This window comes from Abramis brama (assembly GCF_963993115.1).
Source record: "Abramis brama genome assembly, chromosome: 19".
NCBI classification, from domain to species: domain Eukaryota; kingdom Metazoa; phylum Chordata; class Actinopteri; order Cypriniformes; family Leuciscidae; genus Abramis; species Abramis brama.
In genome coordinates, this window is record NC_139981.1 from 9,726,979 (window position 1) to 9,750,192 (window position 23,214).

The following is a 23,214-nucleotide window of genomic DNA, read 5'->3' on the forward strand; positions in this document are numbered from 1 at the left end:
AAAATATTTTTTATATTTATCTTGGATGCCAAGAAATTTAGTATTGTAAGATATAAAAAATAATCTTAATTGTCTTTTTCATTTTTGCAAGCCAGTGATATAATTCAGAAATATTTTATAATGAAACGTGCTCTTAAATGAGCGATTTTTAAACTGCATTTCTATTGGTGTTTCGTTACTGAACGAATTGGTGTTTTTGAAGATATTTAAGTGATTGAATCTTTTCACTTCCTCTGACAGACTCATCATTTTTGTTGTAAAGCGTTTTGTGAATGCTTTTTCACCTTCAAATACACAAAAAAGCCACTTACTGGTGTAACGATGTAAGTAGCAACAAGAAGACCTGAACCAATCATTGAATGAATCTTGTGAACGGATTTAAGATTCTTGTTATACAAAGATGAACCAAAATCCAAACCACGTAGCAGTGCAGGCATAATAAAATCCCTCATAATTTCACTTCGAATATATATAAATATATATGTATTTTTTATACACTTTTACAACCACATACCTTTAACTTAAAGGTATAGTTCACCCAAAAATGAAAATTCTGTCATTAATTACTCACCCCCAATTACTCGTTCCAAACCTGCAAGACTTTCGTTCATTTTCGGAATCTTTTTGATGAAATCTGAGAACTTTATGTCCATTCTTTGGCAGCTATGCAACTACCACTTTGATGTAAGTATGATGATGAACACTGCTAAAAGCTGAGCCACTTTCATTATGCCTAAAACATGCCTTGGCACAAACTAAACTGAAACATACCTGGCTATCCACCTAAACCTGCTTCATGGTATAGGCCCCAGTTGTGGTAAAGGGAAGCTCAAGCATGTTCGCTTGGTGTGCGAGAACCAATGAGGTTCCTTCTCGTGTTACGCTACAGTTTGAGCTTCCACAAGAACCAATGAGGTTCCTTCTCGTGTTACGCTACAGTTTGAGCTTCCGCAAGAACCAATGAGGTTCCTTCTCGTGTTACGCTGCAGTTTGAGCTTCCGCAAGAACCAATGAGGTTTGTTCTCGCGGATCAAGCAGGTTCGGTTGAGCTTTTGTTTAGGTTCGCTGATCAATGTTTAAATGTGAATAAAAGCCTAAATTAAATCTGTTCATCATATAAAGTGATTGTGGTTTTTTTTTTAGAAAATTTGGACTAAACCGCATATAGATTAGTTTTACGATCTCTTTATGAACTTTTTGAAGCGTCAAATTGGTAGTTGCGGAGCTGCCAATGGAGGGAAAGAAAGCTCTCAGATTTCATCAAAAAGATCTTCATTTGGGTTCCGATGATGAACGAATGCGTATGGCAAGCCGTTTTAGCTTAAATTGTACCCAGTGTTACTCGTCGTAATTGCATTTTTACTAGTAAGAATTAAATTTGAGAGGTCTACAATTCAATTCTTACTAGTAGCAATTACAATTAGAGAGCTCTCTAATTGAATTATTACTAGTAAAAATTACAATTAGAGAGCTCTCTAATTCAATTATTACTAGTAAGAATTACATTTACAGAGCTCTCTAATTCAATTCTTACTAGTAACAATTCCAATTAGAGAGCTCTACAAATGAATTTTTACTAGTCATATGTCTCCATTGACTTCCATTCATTTTTAATTACGGAGCTCTACAATTGAATTGTTACTAGTAAATATTCCAATTACAGAGCTCTCTATTTCAAATGTTACTAGTAAGAATGCAATTGCAGAGCTCTTTAATTCAATTCTTACTAGTAAAAATTCCAATTAGAGAGCTCTCTAATTGTAATTGCTACTAGTAAGAATTGAATTGTAGAGCTCTCTAATTGAATTCTTACTAGTAAAAATGCAATTACGACGAGTAACGCTGGGTACAATTTAAGCTAAAATGCGGATTTGAAACGACATGAGGGTGAGTTATTAATGACAGATTGTTCATTTTTGGGTGAACTATCCCTTTAAACGCTACCGGATGTTTTGCTTTCACGTGAGAGAGCAGCTGATCGTCCTTGTGCTTTTGATTTCAACCGGGAAGTGCAGCAGAAAACACCAAGAGGGTGGTGTGTTTATGACTTTACGTCCCGTGGTTCAACAACGTAATATAAAGATGACTTTGGTAGTGTACATTTTGCCATGATCAATAGACATGAATCATGCGGTATGGTCTTTTGCGTACTTTTATCTTTTAGAGGCCCTTTTTCTTGACAGCGCATTTGCGTCTGAAGTGAAAAGTCCCAGTCTGGGAGTTGATCTCATCTCTCTGAACGGGAAATGGCAGTTGCTGAACTCAAACTCATCTGTTTCTCTCAGTGCCGAGGTACCAGGATGTGTTCATACTGCTCTGCAGCGTCAGGGATTCATCTCGGTACATTTCAGACAGACACATACATTGTTTCATTCAAAGTCAATATTAAGATTCCAAACACTGTGAAATTAATGTTCATAAAAACTTTATTCTGTGTCAACAGGATCCATATTATAGGTTTAATGACCTGGCCTACAGATGGATTTCACTTGACAACTGGACTTACACTACATCATTCTCAGCACCTACTCATGTTAGGCAAGTCAGAAAACCTCCAGGTTCAACTAAACCTGCCCTCTGATTTGTACCATACACCTAGAGCTAGAATGTCAAGAATACTATAATTATGGTTATATTTAGACAAGACCACAAATACTACATGCTCTTTACAGAGAGAAAGAGAAAGCCGTCCTGGTGTTTGAAGGAGTCGACACAATCTCTACCATTTCACTCAATGGAGTCACCATCGGAAAGACAGACAACATGTTTCGCAGATATGTAAATGAATAACTAACTATTTGTGTGCAAGCACAAGTTTTTACAATTGTTCTTTGTATGTATGTTTATAGACTCTAATAATAATGGCTCACCTTAAAAAGTGCTTTATAATAAATCATATTTTGTCTTCAGGATTTTGAAGTTACTGGATTGCTCAAGGATCAAGAGAATATTCTTCAAGTGTGGATTATGTCAGCTGTGACATATGCATCTCAGAAGAGTCATGCCCACACTGAATACAGGGTACCACCTGATTGTCCTCCTCCTGTACAGAAAGGAGAGTGTCATGTTAACTTTATCCGAAAGGTAAGAACCATGTCACATTCACAAACACAAATGGACCATTAGATACAGTATGTACCATGTGATACATTTGCATAATGCTACCTGCTGGATAGTCTGGCTCATCCTCAAACAAAAGCACTTGTAAGGCCAGGAAGAGTTTATAGCTATGTCAAGGATTTTTTTTTTTCACTGCAAAGAAAAAACATTACATGGAGTAATTGAAGAATCAGTGGTTAAAATTTATTCTTCACACTATTCACACATTATACACACAACCTTTTGTTGAGTTCTTATCATTTTTCCAACAACTGCTTCCTGAACTGTGCTGTTTGATGCAGGTCGGTTATATGGACATATAGTTTTTGCCGTGATGCAGAGAAATGACACGACTGTTATAACATCACATCTGAAATGTGAGATTTGTAATAACCTTTTTGTTATTGATTTCCTGATTGTGATTAAGTTTTTGGTCTTTTGGTGTTTTGAGGCTCAAAGCTCATTTAGCTGGGACTGGGGTCCATCTTTCCCCACTCTGGGCATCTGGAAGGGAGTTCAGCTGGAAGTCTTCAACACTTTAAGGGTTCTAAGTTTTACCACAGTTCCAAAATATGGTACACACATATTTCGCATATAAATGAGAAGGGGTTTTAGACATTAATATAATAGCAAAACAAATCAACATAGAAAGCAAATTCCCTCTTTTTCCCAATATTCTTCTCCATATGTCTTTCTGTCTATCCCTGTATCCAGACTCTGCACATTCAAGCTGGAATGTTGAAGTGGAATTGTTCTTCGATGTTGTTGTTGCATCTAAGGGTCTTGTCCTTCTGTCCATACCGTTATTACATTCAGAGGAATTTCAACTGTCTCTTACACCTGGGCAGAGTAGAAAGTCCTTTGTCTTCCAGGTCAACCAGGTAAAATCAGTTCTAGTTTGCTTGATGATGACCATCATATGTCATATCATCCCTTATTCCTCATTTCAGAGGTGATGTTGATAAATAATGTGTTCACTTCAAGAGTGTCAGTTTGTGGTGGCCATTTGGACATGGAGAGCAGCCTCTCTATGACCTGAAGATGGATATCAACTTGGAGGGTGGAGAGACATTTAATGCACAGCGAAAGGTAACATCTTTCACTGTTCTTCTCATTTTCGAAGTCTTGCTTCAGTCTGCATCGTTTCACTCTTGCGTTGTGGTGTTCTGTTTCAGGTTGCTTTCCGCACAGTGGAGTTGATCCAGGAGCCCATACCCTCCTCCCCTGGCCTCAGCTTCTACTTCCGGATTAATGGGAAACCAATTTTCCTGAAAGGTTCAAACTGGATTCCTGTACATGCATTTCAGGACCAGGTTACCACTGACATGTGAGAAGATTAACAGCCTAACTACACTAAAACAAACTAGTTCAGTGACCAGATTAATTGTGTTTAATGTGGAATCACTTTCAAACTTTAACCGTCTTGTCATGTTTCTGGATTGGCATTTCAGGATCACAATCCTGCTCCGGTCTGCACAGAAGGCGAATATGAATGCTTTAAGGGTCTGGGGTGGTGGAGTTTATGAGCAAGGCATCTTCTACAGCCTGTGTGATATGTATGGAATCATGGTAAGCTTGTCATTTGAAATCCTCCACCTGCGATATGATTTAAATGCAATTGATTTGGTTATTTGTTTGCCCTTATGTCAGATTTGGCAGGACTTCATGTTTGCCTGTGCGCTGTACCCTACAGAGAAGGATTTTATACAGACAGTGAGGGAGGAGGTCACACAGCAGGTTTGCATACACAGTACTCTCATAAATTCTGTGTTCACCTCAAATAAATGACCAATAAAAGGGCCAATGACCTATAAGAGTGTTTGGAAAAACTTTAATAACATTTTTTAAGAAAAGTTCAAATGGAATGATTCTAAAATATCATAATACAATATATTTTCCTTACATCTTGAATACATTTGAGTGTACAAAAAAAGTTTTTTTATTACAAATATGAATTATTAATTCATGAATATCATGCCGTTTCTGGTGTGTCGCACCACATGACATTTTACAACCTGAGGTAACCTTGCATTTTCAAAAAGTCTTGACATAGTCATGAAGGTCTTGTTAACTAAAAAATTTTTTTTTTAAATTTAAAAATGTTAAATAAAAATAAATCTGAAACTACATAAAATATGACCATTTATTTATTATATAAATAAAAAAGAAATAAGTTAAAAAACTTAAATGTTGCCTTGTCAAGTAACTGTAATAAAATACCTTGTAACGTAATAATTTGAAGTACTAAAATGACTGACTAAAACTAAATGAAAGGTAAATAGAAATATTTATTCATTATGATAGCATGACAGTTTGATTGTTATTCCCTTCAAAAATATATAAAAATTTAATTTAGTTCAGGAGTTTAAAAGAAGCTCATCGTAGAAGAAATTCTTAATGCTCGTCATAGAAGAGGTTTATCATAAATTAGCCTTAAATTAGACCTACCAGTCATTGTTTGTACTTTTATGGACATTTATTGTTGTTCAGGTGCGGCGGTTGAAATCGCACCCCTCTGTGGTCATCTGGAGCGGGAACAATGAGAATGAAGCTGCCATAGCAACTGACTGGTTCAAAATACCTGTTGCTGAGCGCCCACTGTACGTGAAAGATTATGTCAAACTGTATGTTGAGAACATCAGAGACATTGTGCTGCAGGTGAGACTGAGATACATGCACACAGACTTACATCAAAGTACTATCTTAAGTCTTATTAATGGATGATGTGCTTTAATTAAGGAGGACAGCACTCGTCCTTTTCTAGTGTCCAGCCCAACCAATGGGGTTGAGTCTGAGAAGGAAGGCGGGGTGGCTCAGGACCCCTATGACCCCCACTATGGAGACACTCACTATTATAGCTATTACAACGATTGCTGGGACTGGACTGCTTTCCCTCGCACACGCTTTGCCTCAGAGTATGGCTTCCAGTCCTGGCCTTCATTGTCCACACTTAGTAAGGTACTACACTTAATACAAGTCTACCTGCTTTCTGAGATTTTTAGAATGTGTAGTTTGGAACACCAAGTACCAAGTTAGGCCTGACTAATGTCTCTACTGAACTGAATTGCGCAAGTAATGACTTTCCACCTTCAATTGTTTGGACAAACAGGTAGTCCCACCCCAAACGCATGTCATTGGTTGAGCCAATTTCAACAATTTATCAGAGCACATAAGTGCAGTAAAAAATGGCCTTCGTAATCTTTCATTGAAACCTTTGTAAAAAAAGAAAAACACTTTTTTTTTAAAGAATACTTATGGAAATAATATACTTAAAACGTATATACTTTAAGTGCAAACTGATTATAATGTTTTCAGACATTTGCATGTTAATTGGAATTAAATGAAAATATATTATAGCTTAAATTTATATCAAATGCCAGTAGCTGAACTTTAGAGTGTTTTCCCCCCAGTTAAGTAGGATGTAAGTACATCTTTATAATAATTTCAGTAATTACTTACAATTACTACTAATTACCTTTTTTAATTCTATTGTCTTTGAAATATGGTAATTATACATTAATGTAATTTCTATTGAAACTTGTGTCATGTATTTAAATATATTTGTAATCACACATTTGAATTGAAGTTGCAATGTAGTACATTTAAAATATATTGACTTTTAAATATCAAATTTCGCAATACATTTAAAAATATAATAAAGTTCTTGTACATGTTTTTTATGCAAAATAAGTGTATTTCTTTAACACACAGCAAAAGATTACTTAACATGATGGTTTAAAATGTACAGTAAAACTTTTAATTTGTACACTTTTTAAAAGTGTACTTGAGTGTGTTAAGAAACATAGTCGGGCAAATGTACTCTTTAAGTACACTAAAATGGCCCTTTATTTCATTAATATATTATCTGCAAGTACAGTTTTTTTTTTTATGTACAATTAAAGATTTGAAGTACACTAGAAGTGCACATTCAATAAAATTAAGCGCACTTCATTCTTAACAAGGGAATGAACCTGAAAAATAAGCCCTCTTATTTTTCAACTTCTCCCCTCCAACCAGGTTTCAGTGTCTTCAGACTGGGATTTCAGCAGCAATTTCTCATCTCATCGGCAGCATCATGAAGACGGAAACCAGCAGATGCTAAAGCAAGCAGAACTACATTACATTCTCCCCAACAGCACAGACCCAGTGCAGAAATACAGAGACACTATTTACATCACTCAGGTGAACATTCTATAAATGCACTACAAGTTTTGCCATCTTGGCAATAAATGACATTTTAAAATACAATAACACAGAAAACAGTTATTTTAAATTGTAATAACATTTCACAATTTTACTGTTTCACTGCATTTTTGATCAAATAAATGCAGCTTTGGTGAGAGACTTTTTTCAAAAACATTTAAAAAAATTGTACAGACCCCAAACTTTTGAATGGTAATGTACAGTATATGTCAAATGTATTTTTTTTGGACATGTGCCTGATATCACTCTCTTTGGTTTGAACAGGTAATGCAGGCACAGTGTGTGAAGATTCAAACAGAATTCTACCGCCGTAGCTGTAGTGACATTGTCGAGGGCAAAGGTCATACAATGGGCACTCTTTACTGGCAGCTCAATGATATCTGGCAGGGGCCATCCTGGTCCTCTGTAGGTAAATGAATAATGAATAAGGACTATTGCTGTTCATCACTATATAGAGGAAAGCCTTAATGGTAATTTATTTGTTACTGTGAGTGTGCAAAGTTAAAGTATGCTTCTTGACTGGGAAATCTCTCACACATTCAGAGTTTGGTGGTAAATGGAAAATGCTGCACTACTGGGCTACAGATTTTTATGCTCCTATACTGTCAGTGGGGGTTGAGGATAAGGGAGACCTGCTGATGTATGCCGTCTCTGACAGTCACTCTGAGCTGCAGAATGTCAAAGCCAAGGTAGGAGAACAGTGCTTTGTGGTTATTTTACAATATCATTGAAACAAAATTGTGACATATTAATTTATACTTGCAATATAGAAGCTGGGTTAGCACCACTTTTTACCCGGACTTATGAAACCCTGCTCTGGAGCAGAGTTAGCACTGTTTTTTTTTTTTTTTGTAAACGATCCAGTGTTAAGGGGCGTTCACACTACACTTTTCTTTCCATTGACTTCCATTTATACGCATGTGAATGAGTCAGACCAGAAACGCAAGCTTGTGTGAAATGTTTTGCATTTTGCTGCATTTCTAAGTTCAAGTTTGGTGAACTCTGACCTGCGAATTCGCATTACGTGAAGACGTGTGACCAGCAGAAGATTGATACGTCACGGTGTGACCTCTTTTTGACACATTTTGTGTGCCAAGTCTAGTGTGACTTGTCTAGCTTTAGAATGTTATGTCTCAGTGCTTCGCAAACCGATACCCAATGGCGTGCCTCATATTCACATGTTTTGGACAGTCATAAAAACACAGTGTGATGTATAAACGGTATATTCAGCGTTTGAAGGCAATATTTATTGAGTGGTGATGGAAAACGTGTCAACTGGAGTGAGGAACAGACCAGAAAGTCCATTCAGGAAAAACTTAATTGTACAGTCAGCAATATATAATATGAGGATGTGCAATGCCACAGCCCTTATGTTAACATATTGCATGCAGAATTCATCCAGTCAATGACATTGACAAGATGTCATTGAATAAGAACGTTTACCCAGGGTTTAGGAATGTACAGAGTGAAACCTCGGTTTATATTTAACCAGGATTAATCTGTTAATTCATTGTTAACCTCATGATTGTTAATTATGAGCAGTGTGAAACGCAAGAAAACCCAGGATTCTTTTTACCAAGGGTTTGGAATGACTATTTCAAGTGTGAAAAACCCTATACTTCATCCTTGAGTTTTAAGAAAGTAAAATAGTAAATCATTCATATTTTTAAAATAGCATGTTTCCAGTTCTTTGTTTTGGGCAAACCACATCTAGTACTAAAAGGCTTACTAGTGCTATAGCGTGAACATGCTTTTATTTTTGTCATATTTGTCATGTTCTATGTACTGTATGTTTATGTTTGCACAGGTGAAATTATACAGCTGGAGCAGCTTTGATGCTGTGTGTTCTTTAGAGTCTAATGTGACTACAGTAAAAGCAGGAGGGAGCACCCTTGTGTTTCAGCGTCCTATATCTGCTCTCCTGACGCAATGTGGGAACTGCACACGGCGCTCCTGCATCGTCACCTTTCATCTCAGTAGCCCGGAAGGTCAAATGATCAGCCCTCACAATCACATCTTCCTCAGCTCTCCACGACATGCAGAAGGTTTGCAGAAACCCAACATCACGGTGAGAAAGACACATTCTCAACACACACCGTTTACTAATGCACTCACTTCAGCTTTGCTAAAATGGGTTTCTTTACAAACGGAGGTGTTACTGAAAGTAAATAACATTTGGTGCTTTTTCTTAGGAAACAAATCCCTCAAATGACTGACAGGTTGTTGTTTTTGTGTGTGTGTGTTTGTGTATTGCAGTTTACTGTAAAGGATGCTGGAATTATGCAGAACTTTGTCGTGACTTTGTACTGCTCCTTTCCTGCTGTGTATGTTTGGCTGGATGTAGATGACATTCCTGGTGACTTTAATGTCAATGGCTTCCTGATGCTGTCTAAAAACTCCACAGTTACTTTTGGAGCATGGAGACCCACCACTGCCAAAGAAATCACTGCAAATCTTCATATCACGTCTCTCAGAGATGTCTACTGATTTTATGATGCATCTAGTTGTCTGACTGACAGCTTCTTTACAATCTTCTATACAAATGAAATTCATAAAAATATTGTGGGGCCCTTTGTTCTCTACCCAGGATGGCCTTGTTAATTACTACTTAAATGTTTTGGTAACAATTTACAACAAGGTTCTATTTGTTAACGTTAGTTACCTGCATTAGTTAATGATTAATTGTAATGTTAATTTCAACATTTACATTATTAAAATCAAAAGTAGTATCTGTTAATATTATTTCATTGATTTGAGCTTACATGACAAACAATGAATAGTTATTTTTATTAACTCATTTTTAAATGGGATTAATAAATGCTTTAACAAATGTTTTGCTCATTGTTCATTTTTGTTAATGAATTAACTAATGGAACCTTATTGTAAAGTGTTTCCTTCTTTACTTTTAATGTCATATGTGACCCTGGACCACAAAACCAGTCATAAGTCGCACGGGTATATTTGTGGCAATAGCCAACAATACATTGTATGGGTCAAAATTATTGATTTTTCTTTTATGCCAAAAATCATTAGGATATTAAGTAAAGATCATGGTCCATGAAGATATTTTGTACATTTCCTTACGTAAATATATAAAACATTTATTTTTGTGAGTGAATGCAGCACAGTCGTGGACATAAATGAACAACTTTAAAGGTGATTTTCTCAATGTTTCGATTTTTTTGCACCCTCAGATTCCAGATTTTCAATAGTTGTATCTCGACCAAATATTGTCCTATCTTAACAAACCATACATCAACGGTAAGTTTATTTCAGCTTTCAGATGATGTATAAATCTCAGTTTCAAAAATTGAATGACCATGTGACTGGTTTTGTGGTCACGGGTCACATTGTTTCTAACAATATAAAAACAAAGTGCATAGTTCATTTTTGTGGAATACTTGAATCGATTGAAATAAATGGGTTGCAATAATATAAAGTGTGTGTGTGTGTGCATTTCTTTTTACTTAATGTGACTGTTTTTGAAAACACAAAGTCATGGTTGATCAGTAAAATAGGCTTCATTGAGAAATGTGTGCAAATATTGGGATTCTTTTCAATGGTTGTAACTTCCTTCTACCATGAGATTGCAGACCTGAACACGTTGCAAGAGAGTCTGGAAAATGATAAACAAAGACTTCATTGACACAGGGAGCGAGTGAGGGCCGCTCGCAGGCTGGTAGAAGCAGTGTTTGGGCAGCAGTTGCTGTTCTGTGACCTTCGGTGCAGAGGAGCTCTGGCGAGGAATGGAAGAAGGCGTGTCAGGTGTGTATTCCACTATCACTGATTGCCTCTGATTAGTAAAGCTGAAGAAATATTTGTTACTCCCACGTCCACGAGATTGCAAATCATTTCTGAAAAGGAAATGAAAGAATTGGGATTCTCCTTTATTAACCTGCTGCTTCTGTTATTAGCTCTTGTCTGGTTTCCCTCCGTCTTGGCCGTCGACTGCATTAAACTTGCTCTCGGTAATATTATTCATATCGAAAGGATATAAATATGGAGGAAAGTTTTCTTCGAAATGTTTTGCGCTTCTACAGTGAAGAAAACACGCTGTCCACGGGGAACCTGGAGAACTTTCTGCACCTCATTACCAGCCGCCGCGCGGCATCTGTCGATGGTGACGCCAATCCGCTGAAGGACACAGAGGTGAGAATGTGTCCCATCTCAGACATTTACCTCTTCATTTCACTGTTTCGGCTACGTTTCCCCCCCATTATAATAATAACAAGACAAGTGCAATTTTTTTTTTGCCATACAATACATTTTTACTAGAACAAGCAACAAAAGTGAAAAGGAGTATCCTAGTAAAAGGAATATTTTAGATGAATCAAAACGTGTTTAGTTGTCACCTGTTTAGTGCGTCTTCTGCTTCCATTGTGATTTAGTACCTGACAGCATAGGCTGGTCGGGTTTTTTGGAGAGCATCAGCCCGAATGGACAGTTTACTATTTAATATGGAATTCAAGCTGAGAAAATTATTTTTAGTTTGTTGAAGAAGAGTACAAGGCCTCTAATTTCTGCTTGGTTTTTATTTTTTAAACTTTTTGTGTGTGTGAAAATAAGAATAAAAACATTTAAAAATATATTTATTAGAATGTTGTAAAATATAGCATCCATTTCATAGCATCCAAAGAGTATGACTATGAAGAGAAGAACATGTATAAGCGAACTAGGCTATGTATAATGTTTAACTTTGGGATAATTAATTATCTGTTAAGCCTTATTTTATGTAATTTATTCATTATTTATACATTATTATAATTATAATAATAATGTTCTTATTGAAAGTAGGGGTTCCCTGTTTCTATAGAGGTTGAAAACCCTCAATAAATGATCTGAAACTCTGATTGTTTTTAATGATTTTCAGATATGGAATACCAAATCATTTACTGAACTTTGCATATCAGACTTTATACTTGTTTATCTGGCGTTGCTAACTAGTAATAGGAGCTACTTAGAATGAGACCTGTTTTGTCTTATGTCCTTTTGCTCTTTTCTTGGTAGTGCTCATCTTTGTCAGAGCTGTTGTCTGTCTTTGGATTGGGTAATGCTTCTGTGGTCAGTCTCAATGATCTGGAGATGATGTGTCCAGCTATTCTCAATCAGGTCCTGCTCCCAGCCTGTCCTTACACCTTCCCCTCAAACCTTAATGAATCTACTTCTTTATCTGATCTTAAAGGTGAGTCTGATTACCACAAACCCCTTCAGTTTAGTGATAGTGCCAAAATCCTGGAAAATGTTTTGAGCAATGAGGAAATATGCGATATGAGAAAATAGTCTGTTATCATCCGTTGGGAGTTACAGATTGATTTTGTAATGTTTATTGTGGGATTAAAGTGTATTTATAGTACAGTACATTTTCTTGTCTGTGGTTTGAAACTACCAAGTATTACACACTTTTGTGTAATCTTGGGTTTTTAACTTTTTTGTTTATGAATCATGATGGTTAAAGTTAATATTCTTATCACATACATCTGATCACATGCAAAGATTCTTTTAGAGAGGAAGTAGGATATCCATGACCCATCATCACATTATTGATTCACTCAATGTGAATCAGACCTTATTTTGTTAAAGGATCTGAACTTTACAGCATCAGTTTCTCATTTCATGTCCTCACTAATAAATTGTACAAGAGATAGTATTTTACCAATAGATAAATAATTCACTTCCCACTTTAGGTTTCCGTATTGGGATGCAGCAAAGTAGAACAAGTACAATTGTTTTTTCTCACTTCTTGAATTGACCTGATAAAAAAAAAAAAAAAATCAGTATGCCTTAATATGTGTGTAAATTAATTCTTCAACTCTTTTTCCACTTTCCTGTAGTTTGGGGTTATGGGTTCCTGGCTGTGACCGTGATAAACTTGGCAGCTCTGATGGGTTTATTTCTGGTGCCTTTGACGAAAAAAACATATTTTCCAAAAGTCTTGACGTACTTTATTGGACTGGCCATTGGGACACTGTTTTCAAATGCTGTACTGCAACTTATCCCAGAGGTAAGAATGAGTAACAGTGAGATTATTAAATGATATATGACCAGTACGATGGCTTACAAAGGTTACAAAAACAGTCATAAAACAATTACTCATAATCTTCATGCATGCTGTCCTAATTCACTACTTTTTTGCCAGGCCCTTGGCTTAGATCCCAGAGATGATAACTATTTGCTCGACGTAGTTGGTATTTTTGGTGGATTTTACATTTTGTTCTTCACTGAACGAGTTTTAAAGATAGTACTGAAAGCAGATACAGAGGTAAGAGCTTAGACGTGTTTGGACATTGTTCACTGGAACAGATTGAGCTGGTTTCTGGCCTAACCCAATGGTTCACCTCCCCTGCAGCTCGGACACAGTCATTTCCCTCCTCTGCAGTCATCAGATGTCACCATCTCCACCTTCAGCAATGACATCGTCATAAGCAACATCAGCGGTGACATCATTACAAATGACACTAATCTTGAAATGAACTCTATTAATGAAAAGTCCAACAATTCAAGTGAGAGTCCAGCTGTTGAACAGGTAACACAAAATTCATACATTTATAATTATAACATACATAATTAACTTGTACTGTGATGAAAATCCTTTACCTAATTGGGTGATTCTGGCCAAAATTATCTGCCTTTCTAATTGCTTGTAAATCTCTCATCATGCTATATTATCACCAAATATTGGATTCAGTCTTTAGTTAGCTTGTTTTCATTTCAGGTGTTGCATTTCAGGTTTTGTATTTCTTTTTTTGGTCAGTCATTTTTTTTAGTCCAGTGCGATAACATTAACTAGCATTTTCAGGAAAAAGAAAATCCTCTCCAGGTCAAAATGACTGGAACACAACATGATGAGGGTTAAACAAAAATAAACATGTACAATTATAAATCATTATTGCTACACTAGTATTTCCCTGTTAGTACTTAGAGATGTTTACCAGATTCTCCAGATAATGTGCATGATTTTCTGATGCTGTAAAAGTACAACAAATATTAGACTATAAAGGTTATTGATTTGCAGAAGCACATTATTGATCTGGCAAGCAGGAATGCTCACATAGAGTTTTTGCATTTAAAAAGTGAGCACAGTGGAATGAAAAAAACAGCACTGGCCAAATACGCCCATGAAAAAGCAGCTCTTGCGTCTTTTGCAGCGTCCCACGCATGACGCAGCGCTCCAAAATGCAATTCCAAGTTTAGATATAAACTTGCTATTTTGAGAAAAAAAAAAGTCAGAATTGTTAGATAAAAAGTCGTAAAACACGTTCTGTGTGAATAGCTTCTAAGTATGTATTTTGTGTGAATGGCCTCTAACAAAGTCTATTTTGTGTTACTTTTGTTCAGAATGCTTGCGCTTTGCTAGCTTGTCGCTGGCTTAAAGGCGATGGAATGTCTAATATAAAGACTGTGGCGTGGATGATCACTGTCAGTGACGCCGTACATAACTTCATAGACGGTCTGGCCATCGGAGCGTCCTTCACAGTCTCCCTACTCACCGGCTTTAGCACCTCTATTGCCATCTTCTGTGAAGAGTTTCCTCATGAGCTGGGTAAAACACAGGCATAGAGACCTATCATCAAAAGATCATTTCAATTAGATTTTTTAAGTCTCTCTTTTCATTTTCTTCCTGTCTCTCTGTAGGTGATTTTGTGATTCTGTTGAACTCGGGCATGAGTGTTGGTCAGGCTCTGTGTTTTAACTTGCTGTCATCGATGAGCTGTTATCTGGGTCTTGCATTAGGGATCCTGCTGGGTACGAGATTTGCTCCAAATGCTATCTTTGCTATTGCTGGAGGAATGTTCCTCTACATCTCCCTTGCAGACATGGTGAGACATCTTACTTCTAACTGTGGAAAATGTTCAAATGAATTACAATAACGACTGCCCGACTGTACATCATCCCACTTATTAAAACTCAGCATAAAACATGGCCATGAAGTATTGATTTGAATTGAAATCATTTTATAATCTTATCCCCAACTACAATATACAAAACAGCTTGGCTGCGTCTGAAATCGCATACTCTCATCAGAAGGTACTTATTTTGAATACTTGATTCACAACCGCTAAAAAAAGTATGTTCTTTCATAGTATGAATGTACTCTGGGTGGTACTACATTTGTCATGTTGTCATTATCATGTGACCACTTAATGTCACTCGCATTGCTTCACTGCCATTCACAAATCCTCTCCCATGGCCTCATGTGATAGTTAAGTGTCCATCAAATGCACACTTCAGAATCTCGCCAGAAGTAGTAGGTCATCCGGGTACTTTTTGCCTACCCTTTTATGAGTACTGTGAATTCAGACATGCTTCTTTTGTCACATACTGCTTTTCGCTTACTATATAGTAGGGAAGTATGCGATTTCAGAAGCAGCCCTGGAGTCAGGACAAATCAGGTGTCCACTAGGGGAGCATGTCTATGTTCCCACAGCCCTATGTTCCCACAGGGAATTGGGCTTGATTGTTTGACATACCTAAAACCTACCCCTCACAGGAGGGAGACTTGTAACTGGGCTATCCCTGTAGCAGCACAAGCACTAAAACTTCATAGGGGACATAGTTAAATGAGAGAACATAGGACTGTGGGAACATAGGGCCTAATTTTCAAAATTTTCAGTAAAAAAAAAATTCTTCGAAATGTGGGAACATAGGGCCGTGAGAACATAGGGCTGTGGGAACATAGGGCTGACCCCTCCACGGGGACCAAACTCAAAGAACTTTTAATGGGAACTCTCTTTAGTGCCTAATTACAATTCCTACAAAATCACGTTATGATATATGTAGTTTGAACTGTTATAATGACCATTAAATGTCAGTTTTAGTTAGCTTTACTACTACCATAAATACCCGATTAGCCTTTGAACTTAGCTTACACTGCAACAATATTATGGTGATATTAATACTTAAGTCCTCTGAGATAATTTTCACTACAGACAATAACTGAAATGCAAGATGGTTCCAAGAGTGAGCAAGTCTGTGGTGTGATACAAGAGACATGAAAGTGAACAAATAGTGTTAAAAATTGCCCAAAAATGCTCCGATTGATCAGAATCAAGTATTCCAGAAAGTCTAATCACAGTGTTGTTTTTCCAGTTCCCAGAGATGAACAGTATCATGGCAGCACATACCAAAGGCTATCGAGGAAAGGTCGTGTTCTTCCTGATCCAAAATGCTGGGCTGCTCACCGGATTCGCTATAATTCTGCTCATTACCCTGTTTGCTGGAGATATCAATCTGGGGTAGAAAGAAAGAATCGAATGAAAACAAAGCAAAACAAAGAACAATTGTTTTCAGTGCCAGAAACCAAAAACTTGAAACAGACACTGTTGGTTGTTTTGTTTGTATATTAGACTTGTACTGTATATGCTGTTGGGACAAATGTAACACAATCTTCCTGGAAGACATGATTTTTGTAATATTGTTTAAAGAGATTTTTTGTCGATGTGAGTGTTAGTGTCTGATGTGAGCTGGCAACAATACCCCGCTGTGTGTGGAGGAATTCCTCAGTGGCAGTGGCAGCCTAGCACAGGGTATCTGAGCAGCTTTGTAGTCCAAATGCCAATGCTGCAGCACCTTTTGACTGAGACTCTGTATCATGTTAATCACAGTCTTTAACTAAAGGATATGAAGGGGAAGATTGTTGATGTTTGTCTTTTCTACAGCTTGTTTCAGTAGGGGAAAAAGTGGTTATGTATGTATTTAAACCTTGTTTCCATCTACTGTATGTGTATGAGTTAGAACAGGGGCTTTCAAACTGGGTTCAGGGGTAGAAAATGTATTTTGCTAATTATATTTTAAATATAAAAATTAAAAGCCACATATTTTTTTGAAAAAAGTATTTTTATAAATACTAAAAATATTTCTCTTAAATTGTAATATTGTGTCAAAAGTTTAGCTGTTAACACAAAGGGCATATTTTTTCCAGATAATATTTCAATATTTTTGATATATTCATATATTATTGTTTATATAATATGTGTGTACACACACACACAAATATATGTATGCATGTATGTATACGTATATATACTGTATAAGTATAAATATATTTGTGTGTATGTATACAAAAGGGATTGACAATCATTTAAATATAGAACAATAGTGTGCTGAAAGTAAAACTAATTGATACAGATCACAAAATCAATAATTAATACCAAATGTGATGGGGCTTTTTCTGTAACTGCCCCCACATTGTGGAATTACTTTCCATTATATATTAGATGATCTTTCTTATTGTTTAATCTAATCTGAGACCCATTTTTATTCTTTGGCTTTTGATATTATTTGAAATATAAAGTGATGTTGTGTAACTATTATATTTTCTTATTATTGTAGCCTACTATATGTTGGCAAAAAAAAAAAGTTGCATCAATCAGTTATGACAACTTCGAAAGAAATTATGTTCAACCAACAAATTATATTGAGTTAGAGGAACTTAATTTTTAACATTAACACAAATCTTTGAGTTGATTACTTTAAAAAAAAAAAATCCATCTAAAGCCCTGGAACTAATTAATCTTATGTTAAAATCCACAGCTATCATAGCACACTTATTTAGCATATATATTTAATGAAGAAATAAGATATAACTTGTCGCTGAAATTGGGATTATCGTTGCTTATTGAATCAGTAGTGTTTATATTCATGAAGTATCCTCAGCAGAATGGTAACCACAAAAACCTCACCATAACAGAAACTTTTAAATGTCAAACATAACAGCAATAAACACTAACAGGTCTTTCAGTTCACTGAAAAACAAATAATTTTTTCTTGAGATGCGTTTTTTACCATTAAAAAGTATCATTTGAAATATACAAATATACTTTTTTGTAAGACTTTAAATTTGAGAGCAATTCAGATTTGTTTTTTGTTTTTATCTATTACATATCTCCCATATTTTTTTTTGTGTCCAGTAAATGGCGCTAGTGTTCATATTATCAGAGACTGCAGACTTTCGACGCTGTCATCTAGTGAATTTGTGACTGATTTAAAAAAATGGATAAGGTGTTTTATATTTGACAGGCCTACACAATCGGGTTTTGATTACAAAACGAACCAAGATGTGCTATATCACACTGACTGAACACTGGCTCGAAAATTTCCATTTATTTAATTGGACTTTTAATCAAAACCTATAAGAAAGAAAGGACAGTAATTAATTAGTGGAAGGGTAATTACAGGGATAGTTCACCCACAAAGTTAAAATTCTGTCAAAAAGATATTTTGAAGGTAACTAAACAGTTGTTGGACCCCAATGATTGTATGAAAAAAATAATAATAAATCCAAATGTTATGAGAAAAAAAGGACTGAAAATGTTTAGAATATAAAAAAAAATATTATAGATTCTCGATTTGAGCTATAATGCACATATGTGCTCTTTTTTATGTTTATTAGAGGTTGAAATCAAATCAAATACTGCCAAAACACCCATACTATTTCTGAATAGGATGTATACTTAATAAATTGTATGAAATTATTGAAAGACATGGTTCAGATCTCCATCTAGTGAAAAAGTTTGGTACTGTGCCCAAATAAAATCTTACTGAAAGCTCATTTTTTGAGATATCAACCTAAAATTTGGAACACAACTTGTTTAGATCTTTGGCTTTAATTTTCTAGCAGTTTTAGAGTAAAATATATTTTATAATATATATTTTTTATATAAAATATAAATAATTATATTTTTACATTCTATATTTTCATAAACTCAAACTTATATAACTTTTTTCTGTTTCACTTTCATAATTTATTTCACTTATACAATAATCTTCTTAAAAACAAGACCAACCATATGTCTATATTCCAAAGCATTCTTGAATTACAACCATTTAAGTTTGTTTTTTGATTGCTAGTACTATGTCCTCACATGAGGACATCATATGGTAAATCATAGACCCACTGTCCTCACATGAGGACATCATTTTCTGCAAAAACTACTTCCTGTACAAAAACAAATTTTAGTTATTATACTTATTAGGTCCTACTTATCCCAAATAGCAAGAACAATTATAAAATGCACACCAGGCAAACTCTCGGGTCTCAAATGTTGGGTATACTGTCCCTTTAATAACCCTTTATCGTACTTATAATTCCTTCTCTCCAGTAGATGGCGGTAGTGCTACTCCCTCTCAAGTTCCCATCGAAAGAGAAGAAGAACCGTTGGAACAAAGTAAAGCCTCTGGTAAAGCATTAATTTCTGTAGGATCATTTACAGTACAGGTATGTCTCTATAATTTCTATAAAAAAATACGAAAATCCAGAAGGAATGTCACTTTCGTTTCCCATAATTGAATTGCATGTTGTTACAGTTAATATTCATTGCAACTGACATTGTAAATCTCTCTGAACACTTCCGTAAACACACAAATGCCTTATATTTCTTCACTAGCTGCCGACAGTCATCGAGTAAAGGTCAATAACCTGGAAATCTCATCTTATCAGGATCAAGGCATTCTTTTGATCGAGTAATTTGTGAGTATCTGTGCCACTATATAATGCTGTGTCTTATGATGTTGATACAAATACAAACACTTAAGGCTGGAAAAGTGATATTAAATGCTGTTTTTTTTAAATGTTTTTTAATGAAAAAAATTCTTGAATCATTTATCAATTATCGATATCTAGATGACATGTAGCTGTGAAATGTTGTTCACTTACAAGACAAGATTATAATAAGACAGGTGTAATAGGATTTGATATACCCAGTCTTAAGCTTTCTGTGTTATTATTTCTGGCGTCATGCTTGATTTGAAGGTCATGGCTGAGGTGCAGTATCGTCGCTACCGAGAAGAAGATCATGAAGAAGTAAAGGAGGTTTTTAGTGTTGGAATGAGTGAGCACATCCCACCTTCCTGCATGCACATTCTCAAACAGCCCCTAGCGCAGATGTTTCTGGGATGCGTGTTTTGCGCTTTACTGACCAGCTCAAAGTCCATCCTTTTGCCTGTGCTAGCAGTCACGCTGCTTTTGGCCGCAGGCCGTCAGTGTGTAAGTTACATGTTCACCAAGTACATTCAGACTTCCCTTGATCAAGATCTCAACCACATTCAGCAGACCTACCTGGATCCACCTAACGCCTGCTTCTGGGTGGCTGAGAGTCAAGGTCGTGTTGTGGGTACAGTAGCGTGTTTACCGGCAGGGAAAGATGAGAACTTCCTGGAACTCAAGCGGATGTCGGTTAAAAAGAGTCACCGTGGACAAGGCATTGCCAAAGCGCTGTGCCGTATGGTGGCAGACTTCGCTCGCGAACGAGGTTATCTAGGAGTGATGCTTCACACCTCTGTGGTCCAGACAGATGCACAGAAGCTCTATGAGCACATGGGCTACCAGAAGGTCAGTGAATTTAATGCTCCAGATGTGATTGCCAAGCTGACTAATTTCACATTGATAGAGTACCAACTCATCATAAAACACCATCACAACTGAGACTGAGAGCTGCAGTTTCACTAAGACCAGCATTTTATTAATGAACAGGCTTGTTAACACTGGTTCAGACCACTAAAGAAGCACACCACAATCAGCATTTGTCTATTTCTTAATCATTAAAAAGGGAATTCTTCTTTTATAAGAAACTGTTCATATAGGGGGAAAATCAATTTCTTATACGAGTTCAAATTATTGTTTTAAAAATCTGAATAGAAGCAAAACACAATGTTCAGATCTTGTCTAAGCATCATTAATGTACCTGTGCCAATGAATGAGAATGAATATTTGAACATTCGGATGTAGCTTGTGTTGCTTAAGATAATTTCAATTTCATTTATACTGTACATAGCCTGTTCTCTTCTATGAAAAAAAAAATACAGTGCAGTTTTCTATAAATTTAAGTATATGTATTTGGTCAATGAGAGGCATGAGATGTAAATGCCTTGAAACTGACAGATGCTGTTCAACAGAAGCTGCGTGCAATGCAAATTATGTCACATTTCCACCTCCGTAGCATTGATGTTGATTACAATGGCAGTTAGAATGTGACAATTACATATCTGTATTAATAGTTTATGCTTATTAACATAATAACATAATCATCTCTCCAATATTATCAGATGACCTATATAGTTGACTTTTTACTGTTTTGTATTTTTAATTTACGAAAGAATGGAAAAACTGTGATTGTCCTGTGACTGAATGATTAAATGACTCTAAACATGCAATGCAACATTAATTTGGATAAAGTGATTTGTTCTATTGAGACCAAATGTAATTTCTTATAACAACATGAATCAATAAAAACTTTTTGAAATGTACTGTTTTAACATTTTTATTTGAAATGTCAGTAATGCAAAGAACAGCTATTTTCAGTTGAATTTATCATCCTGACCTGATTTTTATTTAGGTTTGATTAGCTCTGTGAGCAACATCAGTGGTCTAAAGTTGCAAAGATCATGTGATTTCTTAGAGGAAGTTTTACTCCCAATCGTCTGAAATGAAAAAAGCACAGAGCTCAAATGTTTAATTGTACATCTCATGTAATACTATAATAACCGTTTTAATTGAATCAGCAACATTTTTGGACAATATTTTGCATAGATACCATCTATTTGTAATTGCACCTATAACGTTTGGTCGCTTTAACGTCTGATAGGTCGGATCTATGAATGGAGAAGCTTAACTAGTACTCATGACATTTACACACTCTAGGCTACTTGACAAAAAGTTGTGCTTTATCATGCATTTAGGGTGATTTAAAAAAAGCTAATACCTTTTTAAAACCTTCACAGACTGAGAAGGCACATGCCTTTCTTGTAATATTTTGTCTTTTCCACTGATCTCACTCCTAAAGTCTAGATGTTGTGGTATCAGATCCGTGAGTTTTGGGATGCAGATTACTCAGCTGTGAGGACCTTATACTCCACTGGGTTCAGAGAGCATGTTGGAACTGTGTATCTTCTGTCCCTGAAGCAGCCATGGACTCAAGCTGTGCTGTGTGGGGTCTTCCTTCTCATCTATATCCTCTCCAGCTCATTTCTGACCTGCATTATGGGTGTCTGTAGGGTCATGCTTGCTGGTCGGATGACAGTACAGTATATTTTTGAGCTGGGTATTCTGCTTGGGCTCAGTGAGGATCTGTTGGACATCAGGAACTCCTACATGCAGATTGACAACAGGAGCTGCTTTTGGGTGGCAGAACTAAAAGGGTCTATTGTCGGGACTGTGGGCATTTTGCCCTGTGTGGAGGAGACAGAAGGGAGTTTCGGGGTCGTGGCCTTGCAAAAGCTCTTTGTAAAACAGCCCTGTTGATGTGGATAAGAGGGTGGTGCTTTTCACCTCTATGGTCCAAACTGATGCTCATAAGCTGTATGACAGCATTGGGTTTAAAAAGGGAGTTTGCGTGGCCATCACTTCCTGGCAGGTTGTTCAATTTCATGGTGTTTAAATACGCACACAGCAGGACTGGTGGTTTCATGTCATGCTAAAATAAGAAAAGAAGACAAAAAAAAGAAAAGTTGTATTCATATCTGTCAAGATCTCTTCGGTGGAAAAAAACATTTGCCTAAAATGTTTAATTTGATATCAAATAAGCATAATAAAAAAAAATAATAAAAAAAGATTCACAAAACAGCAGAATCTGTTTAATTATAAAAATAAATTACAAGAATACAGTGCACGTTGATATCCCATTATTTATCAAATTTAAGTATTAGAGGCACAAATCCCACGTGTCTGATAAATCATCTAACTTAAAATGAATCATTAAGTCCAAGGCTCATTCCAAACAGGATATCAACAATAGCTTTACTCCCAAATTTATTTAGACTAAATTAACTACAAACCAATATTAACTTAATATAGGGTAAATGTAATAAATTGAAACCCTGTTGCCTTTCTAGCGTTTTTTTTTTTTTTTTTGTCTATTTAATCGGGATTTTAAACTGTATTTATATGTCCGTATGTTCAAGCAATTTCTTTCACTGAGC

General features: G+C 36.0%; 4 protein-coding genes across 7 annotated transcripts; all 4 read left to right on the top strand.

Moving 5' to 3' along the window:
* Positions 1 to 1,980: 1,980 nt before the first annotated feature.
* manba (mannosidase, beta A, lysosomal) lies at positions 1,981 to 10,741 on the top strand. The gene is made up of 17 exons (XM_084092868.1): positions 1,981 to 2,340; positions 2,444 to 2,538; positions 2,673 to 2,778; positions 2,911 to 3,084; positions 3,551 to 3,674; positions 3,814 to 3,980; positions 4,084 to 4,188; positions 4,275 to 4,426; positions 4,551 to 4,668; positions 4,750 to 4,836; positions 5,590 to 5,757; positions 5,839 to 6,057; positions 7,117 to 7,281; positions 7,567 to 7,711; positions 7,846 to 7,991; positions 9,110 to 9,370; positions 9,559 to 10,741. The coding sequence occupies exons 1-17, from the start codon at positions 2,122 to 2,124 to the stop codon at positions 9,787 to 9,789; spliced, it is 2,682 nt and encodes an 893-aa protein (XP_083948994.1). The 5' UTR covers positions 1,981 to 2,121; the 3' UTR covers positions 9,790 to 10,741.
* Positions 10,742 to 10,933: 192 nt separating this feature from the next.
* On the top strand, positions 10,934 to 17,014 carry slc39a8 (solute carrier family 39 member 8). Of its 3 annotated transcripts, none has more exons than XM_084092872.1 (9): positions 10,934 to 11,067; positions 11,343 to 11,451; positions 12,310 to 12,484; positions 13,134 to 13,303; positions 13,439 to 13,561; positions 13,649 to 13,825; positions 14,638 to 14,842; positions 14,935 to 15,119; positions 16,390 to 17,014. In XM_084092872.1, the coding sequence occupies exons 3-9, from the start codon at positions 12,385 to 12,387 to the stop codon at positions 16,537 to 16,539; spliced, it is 1,110 nt and encodes a 369-aa protein (XP_083948998.1). In that variant the 5' UTR covers positions 10,934 to 11,067; positions 11,343 to 11,451; positions 12,310 to 12,384; the 3' UTR covers positions 16,540 to 17,014. The 3 variants fall into 3 exon arrangements, with proteins under 3 accessions (XP_083948998.1, XP_083948996.1, XP_083948997.1); XM_084092870.1 differs by having other exon boundaries at positions 10,951 to 11,067; positions 11,217 to 11,451; XM_084092871.1 differs by lacking the exon at positions 10,934 to 11,067 and having other exon boundaries at positions 11,170 to 11,451.
* Positions 17,015 to 19,418: 2,404 nt separating this feature from the next.
* Positions 19,419 to 21,543, top strand: nat8 (N-acetyltransferase 8). 2 transcript variants are annotated; one of them, XM_084092873.1, is made up of 3 exons: positions 19,419 to 19,516; positions 19,686 to 19,768; positions 20,051 to 21,543. In XM_084092873.1, the coding sequence occupies exon 3, from the start codon at positions 20,054 to 20,056 to the stop codon at positions 20,720 to 20,722; it is 669 nt and encodes a 222-aa protein (XP_083948999.1). In that variant the 5' UTR covers positions 19,419 to 19,516; positions 19,686 to 19,768; positions 20,051 to 20,053; the 3' UTR covers positions 20,723 to 21,543. The 2 variants fall into 2 exon arrangements, with proteins under 2 accessions (XP_083948999.1, XP_083949000.1); XM_084092874.1 differs by having other exon boundaries at positions 19,439 to 19,516; positions 19,696 to 19,768.
* A 541-nt stretch (positions 21,544 to 22,084) lies between these two features.
* On the top strand, positions 22,085 to 22,537 carry LOC311069470 (N-acetyltransferase family 8 member 3; the record flags this gene model as incomplete). The annotated part of the gene is made up of 1 exon (XM_084092649.1): positions 22,085 to 22,537. One exon carries the CDS (start codon positions 22,085 to 22,087, stop codon positions 22,535 to 22,537), a length of 453 nt encoding a protein of 150 aa, XP_083948775.1.
* Positions 22,538 to 23,214: the final 677 nt, after the last annotated feature.